This window comes from Acyrthosiphon pisum, chromosome A3 (genome assembly GCF_005508785.2).
Source record: "Acyrthosiphon pisum isolate AL4f chromosome A3, pea_aphid_22Mar2018_4r6ur, whole genome shotgun sequence".
NCBI classification, from domain to species: domain Eukaryota; kingdom Metazoa; phylum Arthropoda; class Insecta; order Hemiptera; family Aphididae; genus Acyrthosiphon; species Acyrthosiphon pisum.
Genome location: NC_042496.1, coordinates 5,629,524 through 5,654,700, shown reverse-complemented (window position 1 = coordinate 5,654,700; position 25,177 = coordinate 5,629,524). Strand labels below are relative to the sequence as shown.

The following is a 25,177-nucleotide window of genomic DNA, read 5'->3' as shown; positions in this document are numbered from 1 at the left end:
TTAAAAAAGCAAGTATTTTTATGTTGTCACAATATTGGAATATTTCCAGAAATTCGTTTGTTTTATTTTATATAACTATTAAAGTTTGTTATTTTTAAATTGTGAATATTTGTTTTTAAAGAAATGTTTAGCTTGATGAATTACTATTTTAATAATCTATTTGAAATAAAGTTAACTTGGTTAGATTATTTTAAACACTTATGATTGATTAGCAATGTAAACATAAATAATTTAATTGAGTAATAATTTTGAAAAATACTTTTTTTCCTTCTACAATATTATGTATAATAAGCAATAAGTTGTTAATATGTAAAATAAATAATTTTTCGTAGTCTTAATTAATGTTTATTTCTTAAGTTTATAGCATTTTTAATACACTTGACATTTGTTTTTTTTTGTCAGAGACAAGATCACTGATTTTATCAATTTGAAATTAGAAGCATAGTTTGACGAAACATATCTATAGCTTTTTACACTACTTTCATTTACATTTAATCTAATATAGGTATCATAATTTTTTGTTTTCAGTTAAAATACCTATGCAAAATAAAAATAGATCATGTATATAATCAATATTATAAGGAAATGAATAAACATTACTAACCAAATTTGCAAAAAAAAAACCAAGTCAAAACATATAAATCCTAACCTAGCAAGGTTAGGGCCAAGGGTAAAGTGCACATTAAATATTTTTTGTATTGATCTTAAAATATGGAAACTATGCCATTGCCCATTAGTATTTTATGGGAGGGGGGGAGTATTGTTGGTTGAGAAACACGTGTAGATTCATCGCACTATAAATTCGGATAGCCCCCATCCGAGAACTAGCGACGTCGGCCGATGCTTGACCTCAGAACACGTTAGTGACTGAAGCCAACTAGGAAGCCACACCAGGCCCCATTAAATATTTTACAAATTTATAAAAATATAAAATATATTATTAGCTATGTTAGGTTATAGGTATTCGTTATTTTTAATAACCTAATATAGTTAATCAATTTATTGACATATTTTAACCTTATGTACAAAATATTTAATGTAAAATTTTAAACGGAATAAAGTTATAATTTATTTTATTTTCTCCGCCCCCTCTCCTCCCTCAACAATTCAATGTTTGTTCTAAATGTTCCAATAATAAATAAACGCATAACAAGTAATAACGTACATATTTAACTAAACTTTCGAGTTTCAACTTTCACTGGTGCCACTGCTTTAATAAGTACAACATGAGTACTACATTTCAATCATTACTACAATCATTATTATCATTTAACACGACACCTCATCGATGTCATTTTCACTTGCCAACTTTTCGAAAATCTCTCAACAACACTTTAATTTTGTATAATACAAAAATAGTGTAATTCAAAACGAGTTGTCCTTAAATATGACATAATAGTAATAATAATACTTATACGTAAACTTGATTGATAATCGCTATTCCTATATAATTAATGCATTATTTAATTTTATATTTTTTTCAATTGACGTAGTTTTAATTTACAATACAATATGTATGTAATTACAATGAAACCTCCCCTAATGGACATTTTTAAATAATGAACACTTCCAAATGGCCTGTCAAAGTTTGAGTATCCGAGAATGTCCGGTATTTAGAGGTTTCACTGTGTATAATATGTACAGTGATAACTCAGATAAATAATGATTTGATGATTTTGTATGTTTATATATAATATGTACTCACTCATATCTTGAGTAATTTTAGTACCCATTGTAAGGATTATTTTATGACTATTTTCATTATAATTATATTCATTATAATTATAATTTACCCCTTATTATGTTGTCCTAGTAAGTTAATAATATATTTTTTATAAAAAAGAAAATGTTCAAATTTAAAAAGTATTATAAATTATATTTCTTAAATGTTTTAACATACCTATTAAAGATAGAATATTTTAGGTTAATATTTATAAAAAATAAAAACCTTCGTTTGTTGAATAAACCAAATGAGCGTGTATTCAAGAGGTGTGGTGTTTTTATTATAAATATGAATGTAATGAAAAACAAATATTTTAAATACAATTTGATTGAAATTGTTTACAAAATTTTTTAGTAACAATATAAAATTATATTCCTAATATTAATATAGTTTAATGTTGATCAAAATCTTAATTAAATACAAGTTATAAGCGAAAAACATTCGTAATCTTAGTTACTTACTGAATTATTGAGTAAAATATTTAATACAGCTTAAAATATTATTTATTTCACTAGATAATCAAATTATTACTATTTTTACTCTAGTAATTTTGAAACTATTTATTTTTTCTAAAATTTAGAAAAATATAAATACATTTAATAACTACTAACTCGTATTTTTAATTGTATAGCGTGGAATAAAATATATTTTATCTGTAAATGTCAATGTATATATACATACATACATGGAGTAGTATATTGTATACCACATATTATATAGTATATATTAATTAATTAGTTATTTTTAATAGGTACTTCCTAGGTTTAAAAAAATTAAACACCGTTTATTTTGAAAGGTAGTAGGACCCAATTTACCCAATAACTTCTTAAAAAATTAAAAATTAAAAAAAAAAATTTCAAATCCTTTAAAAGTAGGTACGTATAGTGTTTTATTTTAAAATAGTAATGGCTCAACCTTAAAATATATATATATTTTTTCTTTTTTTATAAGATCGTTAAATTTTCCAGAATTCTACAGTGGTAATCATACAGTTACACCATCCTACACTGTCTATTTATAGTAGTGGATAAGTTTTCAGTTAATCGATCATGGTGTGAAATTAAGAATTTATAGGTATTATTTATATTGATTAGTATTTTACATTCGAAGCTTGAAAAAGATGATATTATTGATTTAAAAATAAAATTTTTTTTTAAGTGTTCCGAAAATATTATTAGCTTATACCCTAGTTATAGGTATGATTAGAAAGTAGAAACTGAAAACTTAAAGGATTACTGTAGAATCTACAGTGTAGATGCAGATGATACCTATATTATCCAGATGACATTTTTGGAATTGCATAGTATATAGTTTTCATCTTATTTCAAATACAACAAAAAAGTATAATAATAAATAATAACGTAAAATAATAATTCCAGTTGTAATTTGAATATAAAATCAACATTAAATATTGATTCCAATGAATACAACGAATACAAAATAACATTAATTAAATTAAAATAATTTACATATATTCTCATTAAAATCGCCTTTGTAAAAGATAAACCAAAACGTTCATCGAAAAAATAAATTCGTCCACATTCTATACACGAAAAAATGAAAATATTGTATACGTTCACGTTCATATTTTTCAAATGAACAGTTACGTTTGTTTTCCATAAAAAAATTGAACGGTTTCATATGGTCGTTCATGGACCGTAGCCTAATTAGTTATTTGTACACGTTTCCCACTCATTGTATATCTACTTATCATTATTATCATCTATGTTAATAAGAATTAAAAAATATGTTATATTGGTTGTTTTTTTTTTTATATATTTCTTAAAACTAATGTATAAAAAATATTAAGCTTGTCAATAGCTAAAACTATATTTAGTTTGGTAGTTTTAGTAAGAACATATCGTTTGTGGTGATTTTTAATATTTTATTTTTCTAATTATTTCTTTAAAACATTTAAGAGGTTATTTAGTGGCGGCAGATATCCATATAGCCGCCAGCTGGTATAAGAAAGTGAACAGATCGTATAGTAAGTAGTAACCCCTTAGCCATCATATATTGGTATTTATGGTTTACCACTTTCCACGGTCGAAGTAATTTTAGTGTTTCCCGCTAATTTATTTTGAAAAATGTTTGTACATAAGTAAAACATAATTACAATTATACGTGGTTGGTACCAACCTAAAAAAATTATCAAAATAATTAATAAACGATATTTAATACTTTGAACGATCAAAATAATGTTTGCAATGAACTCGTTCTGGCCGAAAACCTACTACAGAATAATATTATATTATGGTGCTAAGTGGTAGGAGGTATGCATAAAGATGAAATAGAATACTGCGAAAAATAACTATATACGTCCATACCTAAACAATAATCATATTTTAATTATTTTATTTTCAAATGATTTAAATCATTTAAAAGATTAAAAAACTTGTACTTCCAGCATTTCATAACCTATATTCAAACAAATTTAACGCTGAATGTTAAGATAGTCTGATAGTATAGTTAGTATAGTTAGAAAATGACTCCTAGTCTTACTTTTTTGTTGTATTATTAAGACGGAACATAAATTATTATATATTTAACTATAGGCACAATACATCAAATAATATTTACTTAATAGTTAATTATCCTTTGACTTGAATAATAGCATGTTTAACGTTGATTTATGGAAAAAAATTAAAAACTTCAAAACATTCAATATCTGACTAAACTGTTCTGGCGTTCTACAAAAGAAAATAATATAATAAGCATAATCTCATTTTATACCCTTAAGACTGATATTCCAACAGATGATTGACAGATGAGTGGACGCCCAAATAATTATTTGTTATTATTATTTGTTATGAAAAATACGAATAACTATAAGGAAGATCACCAAGCCGCTTCTATATGCCACCTGGGTATATCAAAGTATTTTTTATAGATAGAAAAGTTACACACAAGAGAACGATACATTAATTTTCATAGATTCTATTTGTATACAGGTTTTAGTACTCCTGCAGACATTAAATGTCTACTTAATCTTTGGAACCATATAAAATGTTAGACATTCAAATCATCGGACATGTCGACAGCGACATTCTATATATTATCAAAGGCTCTAGAACCCGTCATGTTTCAAACAGTATTCCGATATAAAAACGGCATTATAGTGAGTACGATGCACTGTTGCTTTTGCGTCGTGCGGCATCGGCGAGGCGCGCGTGACGTCATGCTCATCGGTGAACTACACGGCCGTGACGTCAGCGTGCCGTACGCCCGCGGACCGACGAAAAACGCAGCCGCCGCGCGTTTCGTTTACGGAGTTGTTGCCTTGGGTTTTCCGCCTACGGACACCGTCGGCGGCGGCTCTGAGCTGCGGCGGCGGCACCGTTCACCGGTCGCGCCGTATAGGCAACGGCCGGCCGGTCGGTCGGCGGCCACACGCACAGCCGTCGCGGAGGACCGGCCGTCGCGTAAAAAGTCCTCGGCGCGCACACCCTATCCGAACGGCGACCAGAACGCCAACAGGTGCGGACGCGCGCGCACATGAAATTTGTACCTACGTAATAATATTAATATCGCGCGTATTTGTCATTATACCGCCGCTGCGGTTGTCCGCATGCACGCGCGCGACGCGACCATAACATAATAATATCATCTCGTCCGTCGCGTATTCCACGTGGACAGCAGTGCCGTCGTCGTCGTCGTCCATAGAACGTATACATACGCGTGCGTGTGTGTGTGTGTGTGTGTGTGTGTGTGTGCGCGCAGCGTGTGTGCGTGCGCGCGAATTGAATCTTCTTCTTGCAGTATCCCCCTCCCACCACACTCGTTCGCTGCTGCAGGCATAGACGCCGGGTCACGCACGCGCTCGTGGTTTTTTTTTTGTCGATAATATTTGGTTTTCGGTTTTTCGAATTTTCTCTTGCGGTCGGTTGACGAGGTGCGTGCTCGTCGACACTGTATGCGATATCGTAATATTATAATCAATACGCAAAATAGGAGTATTATTATAAACATAATAAACTAATTATACATGCACTGCTGCTCGTTAGACGATAGTACGCGCGGTCTGTCCGATATACGTTACGCGGGTGTCCGATGGTCGGCGGTGTCGCCGTACGCAGCTGACGCTGGCCATGGTGGTCACCGCGGACGTGAGACGGCGAAGTTGCGCGGGCTATGAAAAAGAATGTTGGCGGCGACGGCGGAGGCGAACGCAAGTCCCTGCGGAACAGGCGCCGGCGGGGGTTGGACGGTGACGGGCCGCTGCCGTCCCCACCTGTGCCTCCACCACCGACCGTGGCCACGGCTACCGTCACCAGCGGAGCGTTGCACCGACTTCAGGCGGTGTCGGCTGCATCCGCATCGTCATCGGTAGCGGAAGCGGCGTCGGTGGTTGTGGCGGTTGACGGAAGGGATTCGACTGCGACCGCGACCGCAGTGACAGACGATTGGCTATTCGCCGATTGGTTGGACGGCGGTGGCGGCGGAGGTGGCGGCGGAGGCGCAGTTGCAACAGGTACGTACAACCACTTTGGTATAATTCGCATTTACGACCATCGCTAACATCCCTCAAAACCCTGACACTCCCTCTCCCTTCATTTATTACGGTACCGAACCCTGAAATCTGCGTGCGATATTCACGACGACGATGACGAAGAAACTCGCGAAATATGACAATACGTATACCGTTACGCACGCGACCGCGACATAATTATAGTATAGTTAAATATAGGTACGCAATAATGTATGGAAGATAATGTAACTTTTACTATTAATAGGTACAGAGGTACTATAAACACCTATAGGAGCGCCAACAATAGTATAATATGTGTGCAGCAAGTCAATCGATATGGATCTTTTCTTATTACGAATGTATCATCATTGATGTATACTAGTATACTACAATAACGAGCGGTGGTCGAATCTAATTCGTTTGTAGTATTACAGCTATTTTAAAACATTATACAGCAGGAACTTTTAACTATACTTTTTTTAGTTAAAAATGTATTTGAAAAAAATATTTATATATTAATTAATAATTGGTGGACTTAAAGTCTATAATTTTTTTTTAACAAATTTAGACAAGATAGAACTAACGAAAATATTATGTGAAAACCCACATAGGATTTGCTTTTTTTGCAAGTTGCATACGGGTCAGTAGAGAAATTGTTGTGGTCAAACGATTCATATATAATAAATTCATCTATAGATATAACTATAATTAACTTTTATTTTATTCTTATTTTGTATGTAGGTATAGGTACCCAATTAATTATTGAGATATAATAACTGTTGGTTAGAAGCTTATAAAAAATAACAATTATAATGATAATGATAATAAAAATAATAATAATAACCTTTCCAAACCAATCCCTGCTATATTATATTAAATCTGATTCCGAGTAAGATAAATCTATAACGAACCATATGAATATTATGTACATCCTCGAGTGTTTATGTGCCTATACAAACTACACATACAATAATTAATATACAATTAAAGTACAATAAATAATACTACTGCACAGTTCACATTTACAGTTCACCGTTTATAGTAAATATGATTATTATATTTAATCAGAATATCTCAGAAAACCATCGATTTATTAATAATTACCTATACTTACATTAATGTTGGAAAATAAGCTTAATATGATTATGTTACTACTAGCGCATAAAAAAATAATCAAGACTCAAAAATCTTAGGAAATATTATTTTGTTAAAAATATGAAGTGCATATCCTCTTATAATAGGAAAGTATATGTATTACTATGTTAACGTTAAGGACTATATTAACCATAAAATCCGTTACACTGTCAACTAAAGTCTAAAAGTCAATCGTTATGGGCGGTTATTAGCTCGAGGGACGTTTATCTCAGGCTGAGTATAGTCTGTACTGATTGATAGAAATTTCCATGTATAGATAACATCATGTACGCATTATATTATATATTTTATGTATATTCTTCCCTTCGGGGCTCTTGTATACATAAATACACCACAGGCGTGCGCACGAGCAAAACATAATTATAATTACTGGTATTTATAATTGATTATGGCATCGGTGAGTGTACTTCGATTTGTAAATAGCTCTGAAACCGCTGGCGGGTGTATTCGCGAGTTTGTTTTTTTCCTTCACGTCAAACAGATGAGTCAGCTCTATTAGAAACTTAGTATTTTAGATTTTACGTATGTCCATTTCGATGAAGCAAAACAAAAGAAAAAATAATAGCTTTTTAAAAATGACAAGTCTTACTCAGACTTTACCTAGGTAGGTACTGATTAGTTTGTACATCACACTATCTCATACTAACACACTAACGTTATCGGACAATATTCTACACCGTTGTCACACTAGCTGTATAAGTAATTACTCATTTCTTCTCATCGAAAATGATTTGACTGTGTAAACAAAACACAACTTAATCAATTAATTTTGGAATACACTCATCTCGTTTTATAAGAAAAGTTTCCTCATATACATAACAACATAACCTATATTGTACAGTGTACACAATCAAAACAATTGCCATGTATATAATTTGTATGGCAGTAATATTATAATATAGGTATATAATTATAAGTATAGGTATAAATGTATGATAAATTTGATAGTAAAATGTAGTGGCGATTATTTAAAATTCACATTATTGTTACTATAGAATATCGATTAAAATTTAAAGCATCATTGAAAATAAAAAATAGAAAGTATGTTATTATATTAATTAAGGTTTTTATGAGGTGTTTCGTTAATGTAACCACACTTGTAAACACGATTTTATGGGATTTACCGCATTAATTAACCTTTTATTCCCTATAGGGTTACACCCTATTGATGCAAATATTATACTGCAAGTGGAAGATACGTAAATTGACACCACAGCATAAGGCTTTACATAAATTTAAATGCGTGAGTAAATTATAGTTACCCCATCCATTCAAGTGTATAAGACCCTTTTGATCAAACAAAACTATTAATATTATATTAATTATTCTTCATATTATTAATATTTCAATTATATACGTTTAGGCACGTATTATAATAAAATCAATAGGTAGTCCAAAAATCCACTTAGAAAGTTAAGCACAAATAAAACAGGCCATCTCATTTTACACGTTTGAACCTTAAAATATTGAACAGTGGTAAAAATCTGTGTATAAAAAATATCAACAATACCGTCAAATTGTGTACTTCAACAATATATTTTCCAAAATTATAATTTCATACAGTGTAAAACGGATAAACGCGATAGAATTTAATATTCCATAATACTTATATGAATATTAAATACATTATTTACTTACGAGTGGTGACACATTTTTAGGGAAAATCGAAAATTAACCACATATACCTAGGTGCACGATTATTGTAAATATTTAAATAACGTTATACAAAATTTCTATTATATTTTTGACCGAGAACCCAAAAATAATATTATCAATATAATGGACGTTTTCTAGATGTATTATATGCATTATTCTATAATAATATAGAGAGGAACCCTACAGTTTTTCGGAGGCCCTGAGTAAGGTTTTTAAAGTTAGAACAACATGTCGTTTTCGCAAAACGTTCATAAAATAAAAGAAAGAAACAGGTATGGCCGTGTATAGCTTTATAAGGAATTGCGATCAGAGGGCCAGTAAACCCAAGGTGTCCCGAGTGGGCGACATTATAATAATAATAATAATAATAATAATAATAATAATCGGAGGTGCACTGTAATAATCAGCTTACATACTCAATTTAATAGTATTTCCTAGTGCGGATAGTGGTTAATTAAAAACATAATGACGATCCGGTTCTAGGGGAGACGTTTACCTGAACAATTTTGTCAAGAAATGAAAATAGTGAAACGACCACTTAAATCTTAGTGGAAAATGCATCTTTATACGAAGAATCTCCTGAAAAAAATATCACTACCCCGAATTGGCCACACCATAGTACTATATTATGGTCTCAATATTTTGAAAAATACCTAATATTTGTGTACTTGTACAAAAATAAAATTAAAAGAGTATCAAAATATTTTGTGTCAAAACTGAAAAATAAATGAAAATTAGGTATCATAAAAACATTAAATATAAAAAATTATTATGAAACCAAATGATATTGCTGAGTACCTACTGTAAACGTTAACGTGTATCTAAGCACTAACAGTAAAATACTTCAGTAAATAATTTTTTAACTTGAACAAATTTTTCCATTCGTGTATGCTGGAAAATAATATGAGCGATTACTTTGGTCAATTTAAAATTAATTTTATGAACCAGATTGTATAAACCATATATTATATACATCATATTAAAAAAAAAATCAGTTGAATAGCAATTAAATATTTGAATCCATATAGTTTGATATAATATATGAACTTTGTTTACTTTTATCTCCTATTAAGTTACTTATATTTTAAATAAATTACTTACCTGCCAATATTGAAAATGTAATATATACATTAAACATATAATTCAAATCTCATTACAATGTCTACACGATCCCCCCTCCAGTACCTCAGCTTAGTAAAATTTTAGAGCACCCATATACAGTCAACTCGCGATATAACGAATTTTAAAGAACCTGAGAAAAAGTTCGGTATATGGAAAGTTGGTTAGATCGAAATTCGTCGTATATCAAGATCAAAAACCAATACAAAACTCGTTTTAACGATATTTAAAAAAATTTTAAATTTAAATCAAAATACAGGTACACATAAATATATATTTGAATATAAATTCATACATATTGAGATAAGTATAGTATAGTAAAAATGAATATATATGAGTCATTATGTAATAAGTATTTATTGTTTATTACGTATATTATTATATGTACATATTTATTTTTTTTTTTAAATCAATAATATTCTTTTTGTTAGTATAATCGCTTGCGCTTATCCGGTCAATAGGGTTTTATAAATTTAAAATGTTAAAAAACACACACACTGTCATTGATATCATATATCTGAAAAGAAGTTAAGTCAAGACTTGGGGCACAGATCTGCTTTTGCTTCCTTTGAGGTTACAAAGAGCTCTTCAGAAGATTCTTCTTCGTCATTAGCTTACATGAATTTTATCTTACCGCATGATTATGGCCGAAAAATCTCCGTAATACCAAACTAATTATTTTTATTATATATTTTTCGTAGTCAATAGTCATTATACACTAGCAGACGTGTACCTAATATATTAATAACAATAAATTATAAATTCATAATATCAAGCTCCAAAATTGTATAACTCGTTAAATCGTGAGAGCTTTGCCCAAAAAAACTTCGTTACATCGAGATGACAAAATTACATTTAATTTTTCGTTATACCACGAGGTTTTCAAGAGAATGACAGTTTCATTTGTTATATCTCGAGATGACTGTATATTGATATATGATAAGTATTAATGGTGTTGTTATAGGAAAAAATCTATAGAGGGGATAGTTATATAAAATGTTTTTTCATTAAAAAATTAGGTACAATGTACACAATATAGTCGATACCACAGAACATGTAGTATATATATGAAACAATAATTTATGAAAAAAAAACAACCTAGTTAAAAATATACGATTACAAGTTACAATCAACAGGAAGTTATACCAATCGGAATTTTTGATTTATCCGGAATTGGTGTAAAAACTACACAAATAAATTATAATATTATGTTTCACAAGCACGATGAGATTAATATACGTTCTTGCGTTAGCTTATACTAATTTGAATGATTTACTACAGCGAGAAATATAATTATTTTATAATTAAATTATATAAATTATATATTATATACTAACGCAGGTCGGTGAATGATTATGTAGTTCTTTACTAGTTAAATAGTTATAGATCTAAAGATAACACCATTAACTCATTTATAATATGATAATATACCTATATAAAGTATAAAATGTGAGAACAGGGGCGGCTCCACGGGGGGGAGGGGCTAGGGGCCGCCTCCCCCAAGCCCGTATTTATAAAAAATGTATATTGTTAACAAAAAATGCATATTAAATTATTATAATATTGTCATATGGACTATATGGGCCATTTAGGTATGACGGTGTGTACGATGTACCTGCTGTATGGGTAAATGGACTAAAAATAGACGACTTGAATTTGTGTTGTAAAAATTGTTGTTTTCTTTTTGTTATAAAATTTTGTGAAATTATAAGTTGCCCCCCCCCCCCTCTAACCAAGGCTCTGGAGCCACCCCTGTGCGAGGAACATGTAATAATGTGTAACTGTATTGTATACAGTATACTGGGCCGAATAATATTATGTGAATCAAATATTTAATTATGAATGAGCTATCCTTAAAACATGTCATGGACAAAATATGATGTAAGAACAAAAGATATTCTAATAAATGATCAGTCAATTTATATATAGAAATGACCTTTCTAAAGTATCATTTTGGTCCAATTTGCTAAAAGATAAGGTACTATATATGTTGGAATCGAAGCACTCCTTCTGGTAAATATTTTGTATACAGGATATATATATAAAAAAAATAAACACCATTGTAAAACCATTAGCTTCCTTGCTCCTCTCAGAATCTAAAATGTATCTAAGGATATCTCAACTTTATCAATAATGCCACTGTGTTATTTCATCATATGTATTTATTGTATCTGCAAAAAAACATATTTTAAAATATTATTCAATAAACTATAACTGTTTCCCTAGATTTGATTAAAATTTAAAACACGTCTCGGTTGTTTGGCACAGATATCGATGCTGATTGATATTTATATTAATAGATCTTGTTTAAATATCTATAGGTCTATAGACTGTGATATAGGTAATTAATATTTTCAATGTATTATTATAATAACTGTTTAATATTCATAAATATAAGGCCGGTCACTGGAGCCACATACGAGTCGCAGCGCAGTGTTTCAAAACTATTAATACGATGAGGAGGTATATAGGGCATTCACAACAGTTTTTACATACCAGTAAGTATAGGTACTCAGATACTGAAAATATTTGAATCCGGAACTGATGTTTTGATAGCAGGTACTTACTTAACTACCATACTAAGGTTTTTTTTCAGGCATTTATTGTTTTGAATTGTTATTTCATTTGTCGGGTCATGCATAAGTTTAAATTGAAACTGGTGAAAATCAGTTTGTTAACCGGCATGTTTTAACAATTGTTAGGTAACGAAAAAACAAATTAAATAATGAATACGAAAAAGAAAACTGATTATCGATCCGAACTCCGGAGTGGTCGAAAACGATTGACCCGATGACTACGTGATGGTGGGGGGGGATAACCCTTCAGGACACCGTTATGTGTATTATAGTCAATGGGCACCCCACGCACGCCGCCATAAAATACTTTACGCGCCGTTTCGACCGTCGCCATCGCCACCGCCGACTAGAGTGGAAATCGGGAGGCGGTCGACCTTTGTTGACCGTGACCGCGAAAACGGCGGCTGCGATGTAGGCAAATGCCGATGCCGCCGCCGCCGCCGCCGCCACCCGGCAAGGCACGCGCCGCGGCACACGTTCGGCGTGACGTCACGGCCCATTCACGAGAAAACGGGCGCGCGTGCGCACACGGCCGACATAATAATACGATATACCTATATAATAATAATATTGTAAGGATGCGCGCACTGCCGGCGACGATCAAAGACCGCGAGGCCGACGACCGCCGCCGCCGCCAATGTGGGTGCGTGCGCCGATGAGCCGCAACTGTTCGTCTGTGGGTATATCAAGGGTGTATTTCTCCGGCAGATAGCATGCCAGAAATTTTTTAACGCCGACTATTGTGACGCGTTTACCGTATATCGGGGAGGGGGGGACTTAAGTGTTCGGCCTAGCATATTCGCGTTAGGCGTAAGTCGTCCATCATATTTTTTAATTAAGCAAAAATATTGTTGGGTCCGTAACAAATAACAATAATATTTCATAGTGGATAAGATTATTCTAGCTACCTTTAAGACCTCAAGCTTATCCAGACCGGCCCGGACGGACTTTATTATTCTATTGGTATAGGTAGGTACACGCATTCTTCCAAATAGCTATTTCCTAGAATTCCGTCGATTATGATGATTTTGAATGATTTACCATTATTTAGTAAAAAATAAAAGACCGTATTTTTTGAACTTCTATAATAGGATGAACTAAAAGGCTATACATTATAATATATATATGAAAAAGTAAAACTCCCTTTTGTTTAAAACGTATAGCCATAAGACAATTTACAATAATGGTTACCACAAAGAAAGCCATATTGGAGTACCTATACATTTTAGCCATAATTTATTTATATGGTATAGAATATAGATAGTACCTACCAATAGATTGTATAATATATTATATTGTATTACTATTAGCCATTAGGTATATATCAAAGAGCGGGTAGATAACATAATATTATATAAACTTTAGAGAAAAAGAGTGTGCTACGAATTTTCGGCGGGCGAGTCGAAGTACGTAAATATTACGTCATATATATAATTTGATCTACGGTATATCCACCTATTTGTGATAAATTGTCCGATGACGTAGGTTTAGTCGCCCCCCCCCCCTTGGCACTACCAATGTGCTATCATAAATCCACGTGTATTTTTCACGTGTGTATATACTTAAGGCAAACACATTGACACGAACACAATATGTGTAATACATATTATTTGCTTTGAATGACATTTTGATATAACAAACTACAGTAGACAAAATGTGTACGAAAAAAAAACTAAACCTATACTTATAACCTAATTTATATCATACGTAATGCATTCAAAAAAGTTTCACCCTTATAGGCCTTAACGAGTAATACTTACATCATCAATAGTATCCTCTAAACATTTATTTATTTATTTACCTAACTATATTTTTTTCTATTTTGCCATCTTATATAAAACTAAGATGGTTCGTAAATACTTATTACGTAAAATGTATATAATAATATAATAATAGTAATGTAATGTAAAGCATAGTATTATGTAAGCTGTAAATGATCCATAACAATTAATAGAATAAAAATATGATTACGTAATATTTGTACAATTTTGAACATACACCTAGTTATGGTTAGGTTCTGGTGTCTTTGATTAAAAATAGGGTTCATTATTATAATTATTTATATTATGTATACTTTCCATAGCAGTCGCTATAGTGTATAAGTTTAGACTCCGGACGACCTGAGAATGTACATCAATCAAACCTATATAGACCATGGCTATACTCCATTTATCTGTTGTCCATGTTCCTTTACTTTAGACCACCTACATTTAAGAGTTAAATCTTTTTAGATAAGTATTTAAAAATATATCAACTGGTTTTTATTTTTAAATAAAGAAAAAATGATTATTAGTCATAAAAATGGATATTTTTTCTTCGTTTTTATGCAGAAGTTCATTTTTTCATGGTTTGGATCTTTTTTCATTTTATTTTTCCCATCGTGGAGGTGATATTTCTATTTTATCCAATACCTACATAAAATACTAAAAACTAAATAAAAAAATGATATTTAATAATATTTTAATATTTTCTGTTTCTAATATTACTTAATAACTTCAAAAAAACGTGGTCAATTTGCTATTATTTTGCTTTATTAAAAGATTTAAAAACTTATATCTAGATGTTATACAAAATACAATTTATCAGTCTTTTTAGTATCTAATAAATCTATAAATTACTAGAATATATTATTTATAATCATATAGATACATGCACATATAATTAATAGTAAATGAATAATTCACGAGTACCTATTATATAATATTGACATATAGTACTCGCCGTTATAAATAAAATAATTAATCGTTTGTATAACTGCAGTTCAAAAAACTTGTTTCATTTCTAATATTAGTAAATATAATATTTTATAGGTACCTATAGCTACGCTATTGCATGCATATAAGTATACCGCTATAATCAAATTGTTGTCTATAAGATAAACAAACAAAAAATTATAGTTAACCTACACATCTGTGTACCATATTTTCTGGGCTATAGTCCATTTGGCTCCTTTTTTTTCTAAAGTGCAAAAAAGTCAGTACCTATAACGACTCCCATTGTACAAATGCATAAACTCCCAAATAGCTCCCGTTATTGACAACACAAATTCCTTTCCACTTCGTACACACTTATGACAATCTCAAAAGAGGTGTGGTTAAATGGGATGGTGTTTTTTTAAAAATTTATAAAGAATTTTTGTTGTTAGATACCGGAATACCGGAGCCGTTTGGGAATTTACGTAATCGTGAAATCTTTTTCGAGGGGAGCCATTTGGGGGGCTCCAATTTTCTGCAAAACAGTATAGCAGTAGAATTATTGTAAATTTCCTTATACCTATACCTATAGTACTATAGTTTATACCTATAGTGCCCATAATATCTTATATCTATATGATTATACATATAGGGCCTGTACTACGATTAAGCTCGAGAAATCATTTACTCGATTTATAGTGAGATATAGTGAGTATTTTATAGTGATGGATGTTTGTTGAATATGTAATAAGGCTCTTTGTACTATATCTACTTTACAAACTTTACCGTTTATGAAAAAATAGATAACAGTTAATGTTATCTAAGTATATTATTGTTGCTATCAAATGTAAAATTAATTTAATTATTCAGCCACTATACAATTGTTTAACATTGATGTTTGAGAATTGTATTGTTTGTCTTTGGTCGTTTTGGATAGGTATTCGAGAAGTCTGGCGCATTATCATCGAGTACTTTTATTCAGCAGGAGTATTATAGGACATAGGTATCCTATATATTATATTTTCGGACGTAATGAGAAATGGGCGAGCAGACGCCTTTAACAATGGTTTGAAAGAAAATTTACCTTGAACAATAAAACAAACACTTAGTCTATCTCCGTCCACCGTAAAGACGACAATATAGCTGCTGCAGAGTATCGCGTTTAAGCAGCTCCTATATAGTAACGCCGATTGTCTGGTGCGATAATAAGTATATACACACGCGCGCATATACATATAAGCAGTGGCGGCCAAACGGAGAGTTATTATCATTTTCACAGTAACCCGGTGCCTGTTTTGCACGTACGTCCTCGTACGTATATACATATAATAGTACACACACATACACTGCAGTCATTGCATTTACTGTAGGTATACGCTGTACCACGGGACAACAGAAAGATTTAGGAGTGATATCTAATGGGGAGAAGGGTTGGTACGAAGCAAAAGAGAAACCAGGAGGAAGAGTTGTCAATGAGAGAGAGAGAGAGAGAGAGAGAGAAAGAGAGATGGCCGGAAAGAATTTCTATATTTTACAATTTTGCACCGGAGAATATAATATATATAAGACACCCGATAAAATCCGATATATTTTATTACTCACCGATGCGTATTATTATTATATTATGCGATTGGAGAGACTACAAGGCAACAAAATGAAAAGATGAAAAAATAAAAAGACACCTCTTGTATCGAGGTGGCTCATCGTAGATATATAAGCGATTTATATGGCACATTGGCACACGCGTATATATTATATTTGTGTATGCGTGTGTGTGTCATGACACTGTGTAATTCGTATTCAACTGCCACCATTTAGATTCCATATATTCACATGGGATTATGCATATAATATTATGTCATAAACACACATGAAAAGGGAGAAGGTAGATTTACCTTAATGTAATTCCGAATTATGTAAATGTGCACCTGAAAGAACAAACGATGTCTAACACAAAACTTGCAGTCATTATTACATTATTATATATTATAATATTACTATTAATCATTATACACATAGTAGGTACCTATAATACCTATACATACTTTAATATACTTATGAGCGTTAGTGGCTTGGTTTTAACTCCTTACGATAACTATATTCAGTGGTTACATATACTATAATAAATAATGATAATTTCTTTTTCGTGATGTCTAAAAAAATATAAATGAGAAAAAATTATACAATTAAATTCGTAACAAACATTATAGTATGTATTATAAAATGCTTATATCAACGCACCCCAACCAAATTGTTAAAAAAAATGATAGATATTATTATCTGTATTTTTAAGAATCCATGAATATATTATTACTATTATAATCATCATATTTCTATTGGTTTCCCTTCTTTAGGTTCATTAACAGATTTTTCAGGGTTTCTTTATATTTGTTTTCGATTGATTGAAATTTGAAACATGTTCACTTAAATTGCGTTATACACAGAAGCTTTGTAAACAATTGGAGTAGATTTGAAGAAAAAGAAATCATGATTCCTAAATTAAAACAGAAAACGTCAGTTACAGTACACTGTACAAGTGAGAGATGTGAGATGTTTGTATATTTTTAGAGATTTGCGTCATTATATATTTTTCATTTTACAAGATTATTACAATAATAACGAAAAACATTCGCAATAGATTTCTTAACATTTTTTTTTTATTTTATAAACTATGAATAACATAAAAACACGGACAATTTGTGTTAGGTACATAACTTATAGGATATAACACGTCAAATTAAATAAAACGACATCATCAAATAGGCCATAAGATAATGATTAATAATTACTTCTTAAGATGTCTTAACCATTCATGCGTAGATATCTACATTGTATATATAACTTTGAAGTATGGTGAAGAAAATAAATATTATCTTCAGTGTATAATATAAATAAAAATGAAAAATATTTGTCAAAAAAAAAAATAATAATAATAAACATTAAAAATTCTATAATATAGTCTGAAACAGTACTTAGGATATCAGGATACAAATTATTATATGATAAATTGTGATATGCATAATGTGCTGTAAATTATAATGTGTTCTAATATTTGATATTCATCACCGTCCACAGATAACAATGAAAAATTATCTTATGTGCGTATATTATATTATTGTGTCAAATGTGAAATACTTCTACAAGTTACAACTACCATATTTGATGTCCGACAGAATGTAAAATGAAATTCTATATTAATTCTATTAATCTTAAAACAAATGTGTATATAGCAGATATTGGTGGAAATTTACTTGTGTGCGAAATACTAGAAATAAAGATAAAACAATAATACAATATGTTATTATTATCGAGATGAAATAGAGTGAAGATAAGTAGATATAAATTAGAGAAATTAATATAGACGAAAAAGTTTAAATGTATATCGCCAAAGCGCCGAACAAAAAATTAAAACTACGATATGTTTTTTTATTTTTTCACACAGCTAACACGACTTAGTCACGTACTCAAAATAACCGAGCCGGGCCATTAGCCAGCTTAAATTTAGAAGACCATATTCCGTGGGCCGTCCGAATTCCACAACACACAATCGCGCGTGTATATTATAATATTATGTACCTAACTATTATTATTTATACACAGACAACATACGCACAAAAATATATATGTGCAATGTGCGTAGCGTAAAACTTCGGGGGCGAGAAAAAACATACGATCACAATAATAATATTATGTAGGTCGCATTATATACATATTATGTGTGGTCGTGTTGTTGTATTGGCAGAGTGACCGATATATCGGTATTGTACTGACCTACAAATATATCCGTTATTCGAGCGCGCTTTCCGATCTCACCTCCGCCATGTGTAGGTACCTATAATAATAATATACTGTTTCAATATAATAACATAATATTATAGAATAGAATATAAACAATAATAAATGTATATCATAATATTCCTATTACAGTAATTATAGTATGCGATGCAAGACGTTTAAGAGGATGCTGCCCATGCATTCGTTGTCTCCGTCTTACACACGTACGACACAGAAAATGTTCGTTCACTAGTTTCAATAGTGTACTGTTAGTTTTGATGTTAGAGTGATTTGACCTATTATCAATATTTTAGATCTGTGCAAGTTATGAGCATTTTTAATTTTTGATATTTCACATACCCATATCTTGCTTGAAAATTAAAATTTCGAAAAATCAGTAACGCTTAAGCACAGATAATGTTCTTACCTAAAAGTTTTATAATAGGTCAATTCACTCTGGTATCAAAACTAACTGCACACTATTAAAACTAGTGAACGACAATTTGCTATGTCGTGCGCGTGCAAGACGGAGACAACAAATGTATGGGTATAGCGTCCTCTTAATACGTAGGTATATTTCGCGGACAACGATGGGATGCGTCGAGAATGGTATAGGCACACACTGTAAATTAATTATTATTAATATATTATTATAAACTATAATTATAGCATTGGGTATATTTATTACACCTGTTTGGATAGGAATTACATTTGTCAGAAATGTTTACAAAACGTATATACATATCAAACATAATATGTAAAATATTAATATCATCTATAAGCAATGGTTATATTTTATAGTCCTCGATTTCGCTACTTAAAATAATCGTGTAATAGTATAATACACCTCGTGGATTACCAGAAATATATTATATTATCTACTCAATATTGTTTGAATAAATAAATTAAAAATAAATCAATAAATTGAATACATTTAAACATATTATTATGTTTATATGGTTTAATAACATGATATATTACACTTTTGGGCGAGAAAATGAACCTATCATAACAACCGCATACAGATGTAACTTATTGTTATTTTGTAATAAGATAGGCCGATTCTTTGTCAATATATAAATACGATAATATAGATAATAGATAATAGGTATTACTGCATTAGGTACCGGCGTACCGCATTCATATTATCTTTAACGTTAAACGTCAAACGTTAATATAATCTATAATATTATATAACATACATTTTGGCTAGGTATTATATTAATAAATATTTAATATCCTAAATCCTAATTGATTTATGTAAAATATATGAATGAAACTCTACGTCATATTTGAATAATATAGTTTATTTGGTTTTCATGTATTCACAAGTTAAAAATTTAGAAAAAAAAATCGTTAAAAAATTGTCAATTAGACATTTTGATGAATTCTCTTGAGAATTCATTAAATTTACTTTCTGAATAGATTGAGCAAACGTAAGTATGATTATAACGTTAACGTGCAATAGTTCTCAGAACAATACCTACTTGCTAATAAGAGCACTCACGTGATGTATGTGGCACAGTTGCTATGCATTATAATATTCTATATAATACGTATCGCCGTATCGGTACAATATGTATAGAAATTATTCCGCATTGATGAAAATTAATTCGCGTCATATTTCAATTAAACTCATTGCCCTATAGCTGTAATAATATTTAATAATAATAATATAGGTACGATTAAATCAAATGATGTTTACAATTTTTATTTTCTTGGGATATGGTTTAGGTAAAGATAATTGTTTAGGCACAGTATACGTTCCAAGCCTATACAAAGACGCAAATACAGAATTTTAAATTATAATATAGATATAGGTTATCTGTAAAGCCGTCAGATATGTCTAAATTATTTTACCCTTTGGCTAGTGGTTAATATTTTTATTAGGTAGGTTATATTGGTTTTTCGATATAAGTACTTATCAGTACTTTGATAAATAGATAAAACATTCAAATCAAACACAAAGACAGATGATAAAATATTTAACGTTTTGGATTTTTGGTAGGAAAATCTAACAATAACATCACGAAAAAATCTTTTAGACTTTTTAAGATTTATAATATTTCACTGATTTTAGTCTTAATAGAATTTTAATTGTATCAAATTTCCAATTAAATAAGAAACCCTAATATTATTTACATACAACTAAACTATCAAGGAATTTAATATTTTAATAAATCATTATTTTTATCACTTTATATAGCAATAACGCACTATAATAATATTAAATATAATTTATAATATGGTGTATAATTTATAGTTACCTATGCATATTTCATATACTTCTATCATTCTATTCATAAACTTAAAAAGTAGGTAAATAATAGTTTACGTGTAATAATAATGAGTAAAATAATATACTCAGTGATTTAAATTTGTTTAGATTCTGAACGATCCGATGATACAATGGTTTTACAATGCGTATTAATTTTTTTTTTATATTGAAAAATGCATAGACACCATTTTTTTCTATAAGAGTTTTAAGTTCAAATGTTTACGAAACTTGTCAAAAAAAAGAAAATATATAAATTATTTTGTGGTTAAAATTAAAAATGAATAAAATGTATTTTTAAGGTTTGAAAATTATATGGGTACCTTTTCTCAGACGATTTTCTTACAAAAATCTAAACGTTTAAAAAAAACATATTATATTGTACTTAAATAATTTTTTTTTTAAATTTTGAAGAAATTGGATATTAAAACGAAAAATAACGATTTTTGTCATTAAATATTTTGTTGTAAATCAATAAACAATATTCGTAGGAATTTGAAACTTTTGGCTTTTTGCCATAACGTATATTATTATTTTGTTTATACAATGACATTTTCAAAATATTTAGATTAATTTTATGCTATTTATAACAAGAACCTATTCACACCGTTTCACGGTACGTCACGTCGGTATTGACTTATAAAGTTAATAACAGCTTGTAATATTAGATGAAATATAATTTTACTCATTTATTATTATACAATTTACCTATGTGATGTATTTTTGGCGTAAATTAATTCACCCTCCAGCAGTATTACGTAATATATTATAATTTATAGTCAAATATTCTTAAAAATCTGTATAACTCTAAAGACTGAGGATCAGAATCGATTTGTCATTGAGTAACTATTATATAGCACCTACTACTTAACACATCCCTAAAAAAGTCACCTATATATTTTACACTCTATTATATGACGAATTACATTCGATACATAAGTTATGATGTAGGTACAGCAGAGTAACTTCCTGGGTATTATTATTTATTTTTTATAGAGAATTTTATATCATATTATTATACAATATTATATTGTGTATAACTATGGTTATACGTGTGATTGTGTGACAATAGCACCCTATATTTATACCGGACTAATATTCTAATTTTTTTCCGTAGGTAATATAATTACTATAACATTTCATATCTCACTAAGATTCAATAAATATAAACTTATAGTTCTATGTATTTCGTAATTCAAAGCCAGTATAGACATTTTTTTAGATCGTATTTTTCTATAGTACGTAGTATGTAGACCTATGGTATTTTACTAAAAATATTTTTATTTTATTTTTCAAGACATCACACATGCTCAATTTTAATTGTACCGTGTAATGATGAGATTTCTTTGAAATGACACCGGAAACCAACATCGTTTATTTTTGACAATATAAATAACCTACGAGTAACTATAGCTATCTACGTCATTGGTAGAGCACAGGAATTACCTATTTGTCAATAAAAAGACGAAAATAAAAAATTCAAAACATATATATATTATTTATTAATTATTATTAAAGACGTTTTGTAAAAAAAGTTTTAAATTGTCGTTTAAATCAATAGTGAATGTATAAGGTTTTTTTTTTTTGCACAGAACATTGCCTTTGCTAAAAATACAATGTCGATGGTCAAAAATAAAAATAATTATTAGTTTTGGGCCATAACCTAATTAGTGCGTAAGCGAACTATACGACCGAGCACATTTTTAATATTTACCTACCTATAATTTTCATAATTATTATTTTATATATTTATAATTTATATTTATAGTATACCTATCTTTTATAATAATATACAATAAATAATATAAATTCTGCCAAACTCATTACACACGTGTAAAACCCCCCTATCATTACAAAACCTACTACATACAATCATAAAACCCCACAATCAGCTAATGGCCATAGTCGCCGGGCTTTAAAGTAGGTACAATAAAAATAAATAAATAAATAAATTATATAGGTACAACATTATACTTTGTATTTTTGTAAAATAATATTTAATGTTAAATTTGGTGATTCAATTCAAATACTCAAATTGTGTATACTTATTAATTTTTAATACATATTGTTCTATCGATTTTTATAGTAATACCCACTTTTCTATCGAATCACTATTCGACCGACTATATACGAATGTAATCTATGAAATGTTCAAAAGTGTATGAATGAACACGGTATTATCCGCGTACTTATTGAACTGTGCATTTCTATATAGAATATAATATATATATATACGCATTATGTATTAGGTATATATGTATAGATATTAAGCCTTTTTATTAATAAATTATTCGATATAGGTCAATATATTGTTGAGTTTTTAAGTACTAAGTTGTTAGTAAGTCCCTGAAACTCGCTTGATACAATCAACTTGTGCGCCAATATAAAGTCTTGAATTAAAAACCGAAGGTTATACTATTATATATTGTCATCTAACCTTCAAATGTCCACTAAAATATTTAGAGGATCGCAAACTTAAGGAATTGTACTTATTGTAGCTTTAATATTCTTCTTATTTTAATATAATATGTATTCAAATTACATTTCATTTTTTAACTTTCATAGTTATAAGGTACCTACATACATAATATTACATATACATTTTACTGATGTAATCTACGAATAGGTACCTACATAATATAATATCATACTTTTACAAAATAGATTCAAAAAGTTGCAGTGATGAGTGAATTCTTACATAATATATATAATATTTACCTGCATCTAGAACATTTCCAGCATCGTAAATTGTTTATAGACGTTTTTTATAATAATTTCTATTAATTGCGACTGATATTAGAACTGTATCACTTATAATTTGTTATTATATTAATTTATTCCCACGGAATATCAGACTATTAGATGAGGATTATGTTATTATTATATATATTAGATAATAGATACCTACACTGAAATATTACTGTTTAAGAAAAATCGGTTCCGTGCTTAAACTTAACTATCGATATTATATTAGGTAACCCCGTTATAAGCAGCCCCTCCTCATCAAATGTTGGGCCCCTGTACTGAATGTTTTAAGGCCCTATAAAATATTATTTAATATAAAATAAGGATTCCTGTCAACATTTCAAAAATTTAAAAATTACAAATTTATTTCAACAGGCCCCTAAAATATCCGGGCCTCTGAACTCCAGGTCCAACACCCCCCCCCCCTTCCCTTGTAACTTGTAAGGGCTCTGTTTTTAGTTATATACTACTGCAGTAAAAATATAGGTAAAGATTTATAATATATAATACAAATAAATCACAATAACAAATTAATAATAAAAATGTAAACCGGAGATTAGATGTGTATAATAATAATAAAACAGTGTCCGTAAGAAGATACACCCAGTCGACATAATATCGTGTGGTGAATGGTGATATATTATTATTATTATAGATAGGTACATCGTATGACATTATTATAATATATTATAATATGTAAGACGTCACGATGAGAAATAATAACGATTTTTGAAACTGCGCACGCAATCGACGGCGACCAGAGAAATAAAACGACACACTAATATTATACCTAATAAATACGATGTAATATATTATTATTATTTTATTATAACGAGTGAAATCCAAAACGACGTTATAATATTATTATGTAGGTACAGCGCGGTAGGGACGCCGACGCCGCGTCGTCGGAGGGTTTCGCTCTACGACTCGACTTTGTAAGGGGGGAAGGGGGGTTGGATGGGGCGCGACGCACGTAGTGGTGGAGGGAACCGG

At 30.1% G+C, this 25,177-nt stretch overlaps 1 protein-coding gene across 1 annotated transcript in view; it reads left to right on the top strand.

Annotated features, from left to right (window-relative positions):
• Window positions 1-5,174: 5,174 nt before the first annotated feature.
• The window catches only part of LOC100159519 (alpha-protein kinase 1), a 29,460-nt gene continuing 9,457 nt past the window's right edge, over window positions 5,175-25,177 (top strand). The window contains exon 1 of the mRNA XM_001943751.5: window positions 5,175-6,194. Within this exon, the coding sequence (XP_001943786.2) occupies window positions 5,855-6,194 (340 nt within the window). The 5' untranslated portion in view covers window positions 5,175-5,854. The remainder of the gene's footprint in view (window positions 6,195-25,177) is intronic.